We start from the raw sequence: 14030 nt of genomic DNA, 5'->3' as shown, positions 1-14030 counted from the left end.
CTTCATTTGTTTTTGTTCATAGAGTTCTACAAGTTTGGAGCTTTAATATAATATTCAGCTCAAAAGGAATTGTGCTATTTTAAGCGGTTTAATGATTGATGGAAAGTTATTAATATAGTCTAGGATCAGTGGTCCTGTTTGTATATACAAGATTAAGACTTCCAACTGTTAAACATTCCGCTGTTTAGAAGCAAGGTTGTATCTGAGTCATCTGAAAATAAAACTTGTAAAGCTTATCTAAATGAAAATAATACATTTGATGACTCATTAGATTGCTTTCATGCTAATCTCCTACTGTCAATGTCACGGTTGACTCATATTTGCAGCTGCGCCATGGGAGTCCGTGACTCTTACAGCTTTTGGTAAAAACCAGATGATATATTTCAACATCTTAGATGCTGCCCGAGAACTGGCTGTAACCCATGAGCAAGGTCGCACACCCATTTACATAGTGAGGGGTGTCAACTGGGAGCCTTTTGGGTAGGTGCTTGAAGTAAGGAATTACTCTAAACATGTAAACGAGCTACACTCAAATTTCATATGCGCAGAGGAAGCGTGCTGGTTAGTTACGTTAGTTCCGGTAAACCTATTGAAAATATTTCTTCGAGCTAAAGAGAGGGCAATTAGAGAATTCAACTGGTCATTACACTTAGTTATGGCCGGCTCAGAGCTGTTTATGTTCGCCTTGCGCATTCAATTCCGGCGTTTGTAATTCTGGTTCACAGAAGTATTCCTGCCACTTGTCATCTAACAAAAAGTGTTCTATAATTTATAGTCATTACAAGCTAGGCAACCAATTAGTTCCTTAGACATTCTCGCTGTAGGATTTAAGTCATTAATGGTTTTTTAATATGTATTGAGAAGACAATTCTAATTAAGTTTTAAACCTGTCTTTGAGCCAGTAATTGTCTCCTTCAGTTATTGTGCCGGCTGGTGGTTTCATGCCAAGACAGTGGTGAATTTAGGAATGTAGTTTATTATGGATTTTCTCATTATTTTATAATCTTCATAGCCATTGCACTGTAGAACATCTACTTATGAAATTAATTTGTTCCGGAAGCCATTTCGTAAGTAGCTGATTTTGTTAATTGAAACCCAATTTACTATATGAACCTAATTCATTCCAAACCCTCACAATTCATTCCAAACCCTCACAATTCATTCCAAACCCTCACAATTCATTCCAAACCCTCACAATTCATTCCAAACCCTCACAATTCATTCCAAACCCTCACAATTCATTCCAAACCCTCACAATTCATTCCAAACCCTCACAATTCATTCCAAACCCTCACAATTCATTCCAAACCCTCACAATTCATTCCAAACCCTCACAATTCATTCCAAACCCTCACAATTCATTCCAAACCCTCACAATTCATTCCAAACCCTCACAATTCATTCCAAACCCTCACAATTCATTCCAAACCCTCACAATTCATTCCAAACCCTCACAATTCATTCCAAACCCTCACAATTCATTCCAAACCCTCACAATTCATTCCAAACCCTCACAATTCATTCCAAACCCTCACAATTCATTCCAAACCCTCACAATTTATTCCAAACCCTCACAATTCATTCCAAACCCTCACAATTCATTCCAAACCCTCACAATTCATTCCAAACCCTCACAATTCATTCCAAACCCTCACAATTCATTCCAAACCCTCACAATTCATTCCAAACCCTCACAATTCATTCCAAACCCTCACAATTCATTCCAAACCCTCACAATTCATTCCAAACCCTCACAATTCATTCCAAACCCTCACAATTCATTCCAAACCCTCACAATTCATTCCAAACCCTCACAATTCATTCCAAACCCTCACAATTCATTCCAAACCCTCACAATTCATTCCAAACCCTCACAATTCATTCCAAACCCTCACAATTCATTCCAAACCCTCACAATTCATTCCAAACCCTCACAATTCATTCCAAACCCTCACAATTCATTCCAAACCCTCACAATTCATTCCAAACCCTCACAATTCATTCCAAACCCTCACAATTCATTCCAAACCCTCACAATTCATTCCAAACCCTCACAATTCATTCCAAACCCTCACAATTCATTCCAAACCCTCACCATTCATTCCAAACCCTCACAATTCATTCCAAACCCTCACAATTCATTCCAAACCCTCACAATTCATTCCAAACCCTCACAATTCATTCCAAACCCTCACCATTCATTCCAAACCCTCACAATTCATTCCAAACCCTCACAATTCATTCCAAACCCTCACAATTCATTCCAAACCCTCACAATTCATTCCAAACCCTCACAAAACTCGAACAACTTTGTGCAAACTATAAATACATGTAATGGTCAAAACCTGAACTAATATATGTGAGAATTATATTAATTTATAATAAATAGAAAAAAGTACACGGAAAAAAACAGAGTAATGCCGAATGAAAACTACCAATGGTTTTTTGGTTTGTTTGCTTGCCTTGGGCTTTGGCTGTCTAGACGAGGTCAAGGTCAAGCCAAAACCGTAGTAGTAGGGCAGCAGTCAGATGAAGTAGGTAGAAAAATTTATTTACATCGGCACGAACTGAAAAACCCATCATACAAAAAGCACAGAACTTGAATTGCGAGAAACAAACGTTCTCCTACTCTGTATGTGATAACTCTAAATTCTACAATGAATGAAATCAAAAAATTTGTTGTTCACTAACTTTCAAACAGCAAATGAAATTGAGTGAGACTCGTTTTTCCTTGTACTCATGGGAAGCAAACATGCCTAAAATATAAAACAAACCAATGGCTTAAAATACAAAAGGCTGACATCCTTCATAAATTGAACTGAAGGTTCTATCGAAAGGTGTTTCGTAACTTGAAAATTTTGAATGTAGAGTCTTTTATAAGTAGAGGTTCTACTGTGTGTGTGGTTCTGATTACTTGTCATATTTGGGTACAAAACATTTCTGTATCCAATAAACTAATCAATGCCAATAAATAGTAAAATAAAAACAGGCGTCTTAAAAACAAATTTGCAATATTTTGTTTTTACTGTAAGATTACTTAAAATAATTATTTGCTAGAATATGTCTACTCACCATTACATTTGACTGCAGGATTACTACAGACAGCTAAAACAAACAAAGTTCTCGGATTCCAACCCACCCATACAGTAACCCAGCTAAAAACCTAAAAATGAATTATTTTTGTCAGTAGTTTCCTATACTATTAGCAGTAGTACTTGTGTATACATTACTACAAAGATTATGTCAAACGATAATAGTGATGCGTGACAACAATTTGTTAATTGTATAACTGGCGAGGAATACCGGAATCTTAACAATGCACATCAACTCCATGGATTATGTAATCCCAAAGGCAATCTTTCACAATCGTATGCTGTGTTACCATAAATATTTTATACCGCTGTTGCTAAGCACTCATGGTCTCGCCAACTAGCAGATTTCTATCTTTGCCAGAAATTAAGAAGGTTTTTATAAGACGTGAACCATTGAATTCTAAACAAACTTTATAAACGAATATTGTTTTTAGAAGGAGCGGCTATTCAGTAGTTAGCCTATTAGGATAGCGAGCTCACTTCTGGAACATTCCAGAAAGTTTGACTCTCATGTGACGCTCTTTGTAACATTTGTCAATTTTTTCGTTTGCCGTCAAAGAGGTCTTTGTAGCTACAGTAACATGATAAGGAGGTCATGATTTTTGAAAACTCAATGATAGTGGTCTTGCCTATGGCATTTAGAAATCTTGGTCTATGGCTCTTCGCAAACCTAGTAATTTACAACGTGACTCCGAGTCAAACGTTGCAGTTTTATTGGCTGTTGCTGCTCTACAGGAAGAGTGCTCGCAGGAAGAGGCCAATCAGCTCTGTCATACTCGACAAGGGAGTTTCAGAAAAGATTTTGGAGGATGTAAAGGAGTTCATTGAAAACCCACAGTGGTACAATGAAAGAGGCATACCGTACAGGCGTGGTTACCTCCTCTACGGACCACCTGGCTGTGGCAAAAGCAGCTACATCACTGCACTAGCCGGTATATTTTGTGTATTCCTTTTGCGTATGACCTTCAAAAGCAAATTGATAATACCTAATGACCAGGTAGAGATAATATACGCAATACAACTGGTAACACATCGGCAGCGTAGATGTACAAAATCATTTCAGTGTTATGACGGGGAAAGGGCAGTTTAACAGTGACATAATAGTTATACATGTGAGCAATCACACATGAAGCAGAAAGACATGTAAAACAATTAAATTGATAATTCATTGACATTTATGAAGCAATGAAACTTGCTAAGTAATGTTTTTTGACTTGGTGGCACTTGTCAAGTAATGGCATGTACGGCACAATGACACTTGTCAAGCATTGGCACCATAGATATACTATACCCGGGTTTACTATATCTATGATTGGCCCTTACTAAGCTGTTATGGATTTGACACAGCGACAATTGACAAAAAATGACACGTTTGGCGCAATGACATCATGAAACAATGACACTTCCTAAGCAATGGAATTGACTTGCAAATGGTTGACTTGCAACAAAATTTGGTTTAAATTTGGTTGACTTGCAACAAAATGCAGTTATGGGTGTAACCCAGAGGCATTTGTCAAGTAATGACATATGTATGATGACATAGTAATGGCACCTGTAAAGCGAGGTCACCTGCTAAGTAATTATGGATTTGACATAGTGATGCTTGTCAAACAATAACCCACTTGTTAAGGACACTTGCTAATAAGCATATATGAATGTGAGACATTGACACTTGTCAACCAACAACACATGTATCACAATGTTATGCGCTATACTGTAATGGACACAAAACACCTTGTCAAATTGTTCAGATTAGTTGTTTTTAAAAGCTGTTTAGCTGTTGATGTGCTTGTACTATTTTTGTCTCCACTTGTACCTGGTTATTGAAAACTTGAAACAACTGTCAATAAAAACGAAAAATAATCAATTGATATAAACGATACAAATAAAAAAGCAATTTTGAATATATCGTTTTATAAAAGTTATGTTTCGCTATGTATAAACCTAAAAATTGCTTTATTTTGAATTTCCACTAGTCAAAATGGTAATATTAAAACTCTATAGCTTTGACAGACATGATAAGGTGCTTTACTAGGTGAGGCTGATGTTAGCTTAGGTTGACTGGCCGCTAACATTCATACTGGTAATGGCTACTGCCAGTTATTGATGTCTATTATTGTTGCTCTCTGATGTAAGCCCTTTTTGTAAACTGCGTCTATAAAGTGCTTGGGTGGACAACTCCTAGTTCCCAATCTGCTAAACTTAATGTGTACTGATGGGATATAGCTTTATTTTATCTGATGAGCTTGTCTTTTCTCACCACCGAGCAAATTGGTTATTTTGTTTCCCGTATGATTCTTTGTTGAGATGATTCTACGCTGATTAACAGTATAAAATTAAGAGATTGGTTTAATATGAATAATATAATAGTGAAATAAATTAGGTAAATGTTACAAGTAAATTATGTCATTATTTTGCAGTGATATTGAAATCATATAATCGGCTTATGTCTTGGCGAGGCGTTCCCGTGATGTACAGCAGGGCATTCTTGTTCAATTACTTGATAATGACATCACCTACCTAGCTGATAACCATCGGCAAGCTTGTTTGTCTCCATAAGATATAAGCCCTCCTTTGTGTTACAAGGCTGAATGGCTTATAAAAATACCTGCAGGAGGAGGATTGTCTCCCTCGAGCCATAATGGCTATTATAGTTATCTGATGATTTTGTAGCATAAAAGATTTGGCAATATAACATTTGTTGCCGGATTATATTTTTGGACAACTTTCAATTTTTTTCGTATTTTGAAGCCTAAAGTAATTCTTTTACTGATAATATCTCTTTAATACCTGTAAGAACTTTAGACATCTGTTAGAAAGAGTACTGGTCATAATTACATTAATGTAAGCTGGTTGCTATCTAGCATAGATTAGCCACTTCCAATCAACTTTAGCTAAATTTATGTTTTGCTCTGCATCAGAAATCTGAGACTGTTTAAAACATTCAACATGATCATATTTGTCTCATCGGTTGGTGGCTGTTTCTGCGTGCATTCATCCGCATACCCCACAAACAGATAACAATAGCTTGTCTTCGCAAGCATGAGACAGCTTTTATACTTCTGCTGGTATGGCAGTTCGTGGGTTGCAAATCTCACGAAATATGAGACATTTAAACGATGGCAGTTATTCTACAAATCGCACCGCCACTAATGTCTACTATTTTAAATATTTGCTAGGTAACAAACTGGCATCGCATGTTGATTTTCTGAAATCACAACCGCTGACAGTTCTGCGATTTAAATTTAATTATTGATTTCTTCATATCGGTAAAAGCTGATACGCTATTAGAAAATGTGGCATTTTTAATTGGTAAAAAAAAGTATTTTTCTGCCATCCTACAGCTTAGTTGTAAAAACTTTGATAACCAATCAAAACTATCGAATTAGCTTATTATTTCTTCTGTACCTAGCTTTCTTTCTGTTTTTGCAACCAATTAAAATGAAGGTAAATTAAGATAGATATCAGGAAACATTGCGCTATATTTGTGTAAACTTACAGTATTTGCATATAGTATTTATAAAAGTTATTTCAAGTAATTTATTTTTTATCTGCTAACCAATAATGTACACTAGGTACTGCGGTATACTCTTGGTACTCTCTGCTCACCTGGCAAGCTATTACCTTCCGAATATATAGTTGAGCTTCTCTACATATTTATGTACATTCTTTGTTTACATGGCCAAAAAATTACGGTCGAAATCGCTCCAAATAATTACTAGTTAATTATTATTACTGCAATCTGATTAGGCGAGTCTTTAAGCAAGATATGACAAAATGCTAAACTTTATGTTATGATAGTTCATTGTACATGCGCTTGGCATTCGATATAATTAATTATTTCTTGTCAGAAACCCCTTTGATTCTCCAAAAATAGCTGTGTCACATGGCGAGTGGCGCCAGGCATTCCGTCTCTCGTAAACATTAAAAGAGCGAAATTGTAACTACACACGCAACAAAGGAATTTCCTATTCAGTTTTTCAATTGTTTTTCGATGGCGAATATTTTTAATTCAATAATTAGATTAGATTGAGAGCGATTAAGGCAAATGGATGTTACATTCTGGCAACTTTGCTAAACAGCCCTAGGATCATAGGCTACCAAAGAGTTCTGGGAGATCTATACAGAGGCCCTGAAATCGGTGGGATGAAGCGTGTTGTAATTGGCAACAAACTGTTTCCTGTTTAGAATAACAAAAATTTCACCATGGCTCTCAGAGCCAAAACCCAGCCCTAGTCGCTAAAAACTTCATGCATCACTATTCTCAAGATAGTGCAATGAAGTATGAATGTTTATTTATTTGATGCCTCCATTATACTTGTGAGCTAGAAAGTTGACAAAAACTTATTGAACATATAAATTTGTAAAAATGTTGAAACTCATGCGACTATTGTGTGATTGGCTTTGAAAAGACTCTAAAGAATTATATTATTATTATTAGTTAAAATCAAATAATATATTCTAATAGTATTCATAATATTCTGAAGATTCGGCCATCACAAATAATATTATATTATAGTATTATATCTTCATTCACAGATAATGAGATTTAAGGAATCATTCATGTAAAAACTAACAACTCAATACCTAGTTGAAATGAGGATACTTCATCCCAGCTCATCTGAGATCCAGTTGTTTCCTCCTGTCTTTGTCCAATTTAGTGCATATCTGTCTTTTTGGCACTCCTTTCCGCAACCTGATTTTTTCTCTCTTTGTGCAACTTGATAGCATCCTTTAAATAATTGTGGTTTTATCACAGTTTGAGTTATTTTAAGATAGTGTTGTCTTTGATACAGACATTCTTCGTTTTGCGAAATAAGTCTCCGTATCCGGCAATCTGACATTAAAGTGCTATTACTTGTGTTAGGTCGGCTAATCTTGATCTATAGTACGATTAGCTGTTCTGTTAAAGATCAAGGCCTGAGTGCGGCGGTTTGTCCTTAAAAGCTGTCTGGAGTGATTACCTTGTGGGTCTTGTCGGCTAAGATATATCTGTCAATTTTATGCTGTTTGGGTTGACCCGATGGCTAGATTTGGAACTTTCAATGCTATATTTGTAAGTTGAGAGATTAGATGCAGCTCAGTGAAGGCACTTAGAGCTTGACTTGAGGTTCTTGAGCACTTAGAGATGAACTTACACAAAACTTTAGTAGATTTTACCAGAAAGTATCGGTATTTTTCTATCATTTGCGATGGTTGATGTTTGAGGTGATCTGACTGGCAGGATGTTTAAAGGTGAAATTTGACAAAACTTAATCATGGTTAAAACGCTGAGATTCAAGTGAGTGCGATTATGACATTTATACTTGCGAAGAGACTGGCAGAATAGAGATGCGCAACTCCGCCACTTCAACCCAATAGCCTATAGCAATAACCATAGAGAGAAACAGGCAGCCGAGCAATTACTGATGTCATTTCGGTACGTGCATGTCTTCTGAGCGTTTTAACCATGATCACGTTTTATCACATTTCATCTTGAAACATCTTGGCAGTCAGATCACACAAATTGAGATGAATTTCTGGTGTGATAAGGACTAAGAACCATGGAACACGGTTTTGATCTTGTGTGATGTAGCGAATAGCTACAGGATATGGTACTAGGTCTTTCATTACATGAAGATGCGACTACCAGTCCAACTCGGGACCGGAATTCTATTCATTATAACCAGTCGAAGAGCCGTTTCACCATCCTTCAAACTTATCCTCCGCATCAAAGCTTATTTGAGCAATGAGCTCGATATTGACCTATAACAGGTGTTAGCTTCCTTTTTCCTAGTCACCCTGTTGATCATCTCTTCTGTGGTTGAAGCTATAATACTAGTTCTCTAACAACTGATTAAAAAGTAGATAGGATTTGTTTAGGACGTAAAGAGTCTGGTAGGAGGGATCAGAGGTTTATTAGAGGATGATGTAAAGCTGTGTGATAAGCTATTTTCACTGCGGTTGCGCACAGTGGCAAATGTTACAAATTCATGAATAGTTCTTGAAAAATCATTTAATTCATTTTTTGTACTTATTTTAATGGCAGTTGTGATCTCGTGAGATTATTTTATTAGAGAAACCATCTGTTTCCGCGCTGCATTGATTAATCTAAATAATTACTTAATAAATAAACTTTCCAATTAATCATCACTGCCCGAATGATGTATCCTATGGTTGTCCGAGTAGGCACAGTGTTTCTACCGTAGAATATAGAAGAAGCAGCTGTCTATGGCTATTACAGTAGGCGCAGTACCTCTGCCATAGAATATGTACATGTAGAATAATTTTTCTGTGGTTGTCAGAGAACGCACAGCACTTCTGCTATAGAATATAGAAGAAGCAACTGCCTATGATTGTCAGAGTAGGCACAGTGCCTCTACTATAGAATATGCCCATGACGGCAAGTTGAACACAGTGCGTGTCTCTATCCTAGACCAATTGAAGCTAAATTGTAAAGGATAGATAAAAATAACTTTATCATCTCAGATCTAACTTCTGCTCAGTAAAATGAGAAAAAGGGTTAAAATACCTCAAATATCACGAAACTGTCAAACTAAGATATGATAAGGCACAAATCTGTCTAGCCATCGTAATTATTGCAGTCTGTCTAATTAGATGTCAAAAAAAGTTAATGATTTGGAGACTTTGATAACGGTTTATGGCAATACGTAAGCCTGCAGCGTAAAAAAGGCATTCTGGTAGCCAATCCAGTTTGAGAAGTAAAATAAAATCCTATTTTAATTATGTTGGTTGCATAATAAGCTTGTGAGGTTACACGAGGAGACCACAATGGCCAGGAAATATCCGTTTTATCATTCAACTCTTTGAAGTTATGCGCTAATCGAAATACAAACCCAGCGCAACTACTTATAACAGCAAATGTGCTTTAGAGTAGTAATAATCCGAGGTTGAAAGTGATTTTCCTTAATTGTATGAAAAATATTCTTTGTTATAAAACCAGTTTGCAAAAGTTTTCAAGTTAGGATGTGTAGTTTTGTTTCAATTTGTTTATAAGAGATTTCAGTTTCTTTTCAGTTTGAACATGCCGATCAGGATAACTTTCTCCTCTGTTTTGCTGTTACCAGGTGAACTGGATTATAGCATTTCTATCCTTAACCTCGGAGATTCGAGCATGAGTGACACAAGGCTCAACCACATGCTCGCCCATGCCGAGCATCAGAGTATCATTCTCCTTGAGGATATAGATGCCGCTTTCGTTAGTCGAGATCTCTCTAAGGACAGTAAGTTTCTGACATCATCAGTTTTATATTTTATAAATACATTTTGCAGATCTTTTGATATTTGTGTCATGATCATAGAAACCATGGTTAAGTCAGGATTATAAGATTTAGAGTTATCTACACTAGCAGAAGGAGAAATTTCTCACAGCCATTTTGCAAAAAAGAATTTGATTCTAGCTTATTTACAGCAGATTCTATGGTCAAAAAACTGAATGCACGTTTACCATTAGTGCGAAAACATAGTTCCGAGAAAACTTGCGTTAAAGTTTGAGAAACGAAAACCAATGCACAATTTTGTTTACATTTCAAAACGTCATAGCAACAAATATCAATAAGTTGTGATATTTATCTAGATTTCTGTATTTATATTAAAAAAATTATGCTGAATTCAAAAATCTAAACAGATTTTAGCTGGTTGTCATAGAAATAGCTTTATATTTATAAAAAAAACGTAATACTTAATTTTGCAGATGTTAAAAACGGCTTGACAGTATTGCGATATTGGGCACAGCCAAATCATCAACAAAATCTTTAGAAAAATAACAACAGTAACATATTGCACACCATCGATCACTATATACTTCGATCTTGTAAACTCAAATGATTGTTCTTAAAATTAAATCTGAAAACAATCTTATAAAATCGAATAATTATTCTTACAATTAAATATTGTGATAAGCTTGTAAGACTTGTTAGGAAAAGATCATCGTAATTCCCTTTACTTTCACTGCTTTTGACATTAGTTAGAATACCAAAGTACTCATTATAGGTGTCCGAAATGTCAAAGTTTTCTTTAAAATCGGCAAAAAAGAAACGATTATATTTATCGGACACCATTTTTCAGTACTTCCTGTTTAGCATAGCAACGGTTTTAAGGGGGTTTTTCAGAGGGTTAAAGACTTCTATTGGCTAAACTGACTTCAGATTCAGAAAGATCACTCTTTGATTGGTCCAAATGCACGTGTTACAAAAATCGTTACCAATATTATAAATTCAGTTAGTGCATCTTCAAAGTTGGATAACTCAACTTCGTGATTTGCGACTTAACCATAGTTTCTGTGACTGCAACCCATTTGTTAAAAATTTGATGACCTTGAGAAAGGTTGTCAATGAAGGTGAATCACTGTAACTGTGCCATTTGGTGACACAATATGATGATATGCCAAACAGGTGGCAGACCGAGCTGGTGACCTCTTTTAACTCGTAGACTTACAGCTATTTTTAGACTCGACTGTCTTATTTTCATACAGAGCTAACAGTCAACAACCAAGTTATGAAAAATATGACCGCAAACAATTTTATTTATTGCAAACTTCACCAGTTTCTTCAATATTCTCACCTTTAAACGACTTTAGTCGTTTATTGATGAGGCTAATTTGAATTTTTTGTTTTAGAGCATGTTTATGGAGGTATCTAGTATCTACTCATAGGTTTTAGAGCATGTTTATGGAGGTATCTAGTATCTACTCATAGGTTTTAGAGCATGTTTATGGAGGTATCTAGTATCTACTCATAGGTTTTAGAGCATGTTTATGGAGGTATCTAGTATCTACTCATAGGTTTTAGAGCATGTTTATGGAGGTATCTAGTATCTACTCATAGGTTTTAGAGCATGTTTATGGAGGTATCTAGTATCTACTCATAGGTTTTAGAGCATGTTTATGGAGGTATCTAGTATCTACTCATAGGTTTTAGAGCATGTTTATGGAGGTATCTAGTATCTACTCATAGGTTTTAGAGCATGTTTATGGAGGTATCTAGTATCTACTCATAGATTTTAGAGCATGTTTATGGAGGTATCTAGTATCTACTCATAGGTTTTGCAACTAGTTATCCTCCCTACAATCAATCACTGAATGAGAATTCATTAGCGATGGTATCATTAGGCTGCTATTACAAAACTATTACAGAGCAGAAAATTCTATTTTTAGAAATGAAGTCTATGGCTTTACCAATTGCTTTGCATATATTTTAAGAGACATTGAACAGTTTCTATTTGGAGTTGTCAGATGTTGTAAATGTGCGAAGCTGAGTAGGCCTATTGTAAGCTTAAGAAAATGAGTTTAAAGTTCAGCTCTGCGAATACTAGTTTAACCCGTGCCTCCACGAGTCACTTGGATTTAAGGGGTAACTCATCTAGCCAGCTCTACCTACTGCTGGCTTCAGTGAATGAAAACTGCTGCTCATCTAGAAAGTTCCGTCAGTGGCCTCTGAAAAGATCAAGTGAATTGAAAAAAGTGGTTCGCAGGTTCAAAAGAACTGTACGCGCTACAACAGTCATGAGCTGATGTTTTTTTTTATAAACCAATTTGTCTCATGATTCATACCAGTGTTTAAGAAATTCAGGTCTTTAATGTGATTTCTCAACTCGTTTTATTGTTATTAGTTCCTTGCGCAAAACTATCTCGGATGGGATAAACAAAACATCCTGTAGCTGGCATATACAATCCACCTAATGAAAACTTTTTACAACCAACTTAGTGTAACTAGTAGCTAGTTCTGTGTGATCACTCATAGGCAACAGGAAGTAAGCGTTCAACGTTCCATTCATTTCCTCGAAGGTCTATCACAACTCTAACTCTAAACATGGCTAATGCTGTTTATACAAGCTGTTAAACTTCAATTTAATCTCTCCAAAATTGCTTTAATCTTATGTAGAGATAGCTGAGTTATCATACACCCACACTGACCACACTGACATCTAAGATTATTGAAAATGGCTATAGTCTAGTATTGACATCTACAAAACTGAACAGCATATCAGCTGGCTGTAGGATAAAGTGATCTTTTCAATTTGTATGTTGAAAACAATGGCTAACATTCGCCGCACTGCAAGCCTATCGACTGCAGATCTTTCAGTTGCGTGGATAGTTGAACGCGTCCGCATCAAATGCAATTATTTTTATTTTTCTGAATTCCCCTCAGCAAAATTTTAGTAAAGCTCTATTTCAAATAATTGTTTGTGCTTTTTGCCATGATTAGCAAAAAGTATGAAGTTGTCACCACCTGGATTGCATCTCAGCATTAGTCCATAGTTTGTCTTGTCTATCTTTGTATGAAAACAAGTTGTATTATTGTTCTCTGTGCCAGTTATGATGATATCATGACAAAATAAGTCCATAAAATGGTAATACTAAAATATGCTTAAAATACGGACTACAAGTTAACTATCCGTGACACTATTACTGGCCCTTATCAGTGTTTTGTTTTTAATATTTGCATCACGTGTGGGTGGATCGGATGAGTAAGTGTTAGGAGAAATTAAATTAATTTATCAATACTATTATGAAATTTCCATAATAGAAGATAAGCGTGTCATTGTAAAAAATGTGGAAATGGATAATTTGGCATTGCCAAACTCAACCTTGGCGCTCTACACGACTCTTGCAATAGTCAAGGCATCCATTGGATCAACAGTCTTGACTACTATGGCTGTTTGTTTTGCTTGGTCTATCTCACAATAGCGAGGTAGCAGCATACAAAATATCAAAGTTCATCGAACAGACACATGGCTGAAGAGTGGAGAGCCAAATCTTGAAATACTATATGCTGGCTTCCATAAAGTCAAAACTTGTGCGAGTTGTTTCCTCAACTTAACACCATCTATTTTAAGGATATGGCCACAAGTGTTATGTATGTAAACTGATACCACAATAATTTGAAGGAGTCGACTTTTATACTTCTAGGTCTAGTATTATATGGGCTCTCCTTGTTT

At 35.9% G+C, this 14030-nt stretch overlaps 1 protein-coding gene across 1 annotated transcript in view; it reads left to right on the top strand.

Moving 5' to 3' along the window:
* The window catches only part of LOC137401025 (mitochondrial chaperone BCS1-like), a 36524-nt gene that overhangs the window by 10798 nt on the left and 11696 nt on the right, over positions 1-14030 (top strand). The window contains exons 5-7 of the mRNA XM_068087368.1: positions 327-480; positions 3828-4024; positions 10160-10315. Of these exons, the coding sequence (XP_067943469.1) occupies positions 327-480; positions 3828-4024; positions 10160-10315 (507 nt within the window). The remainder of the gene's footprint in view (positions 1-326; positions 481-3827; positions 4025-10159; positions 10316-14030) is intronic.

This window comes from Watersipora subatra, chromosome 7, assembly GCF_963576615.1.
Source record: "Watersipora subatra chromosome 7, tzWatSuba1.1, whole genome shotgun sequence".
In the NCBI taxonomy this organism is placed as follows: Eukaryota; Metazoa; Bryozoa; class Gymnolaemata; order Cheilostomatida; family Watersiporidae; genus Watersipora; species Watersipora subatra.
Note: the sequence above shows the minus strand (reverse complement) of the source record. Positions and strands in the feature narration are given on the sequence as shown.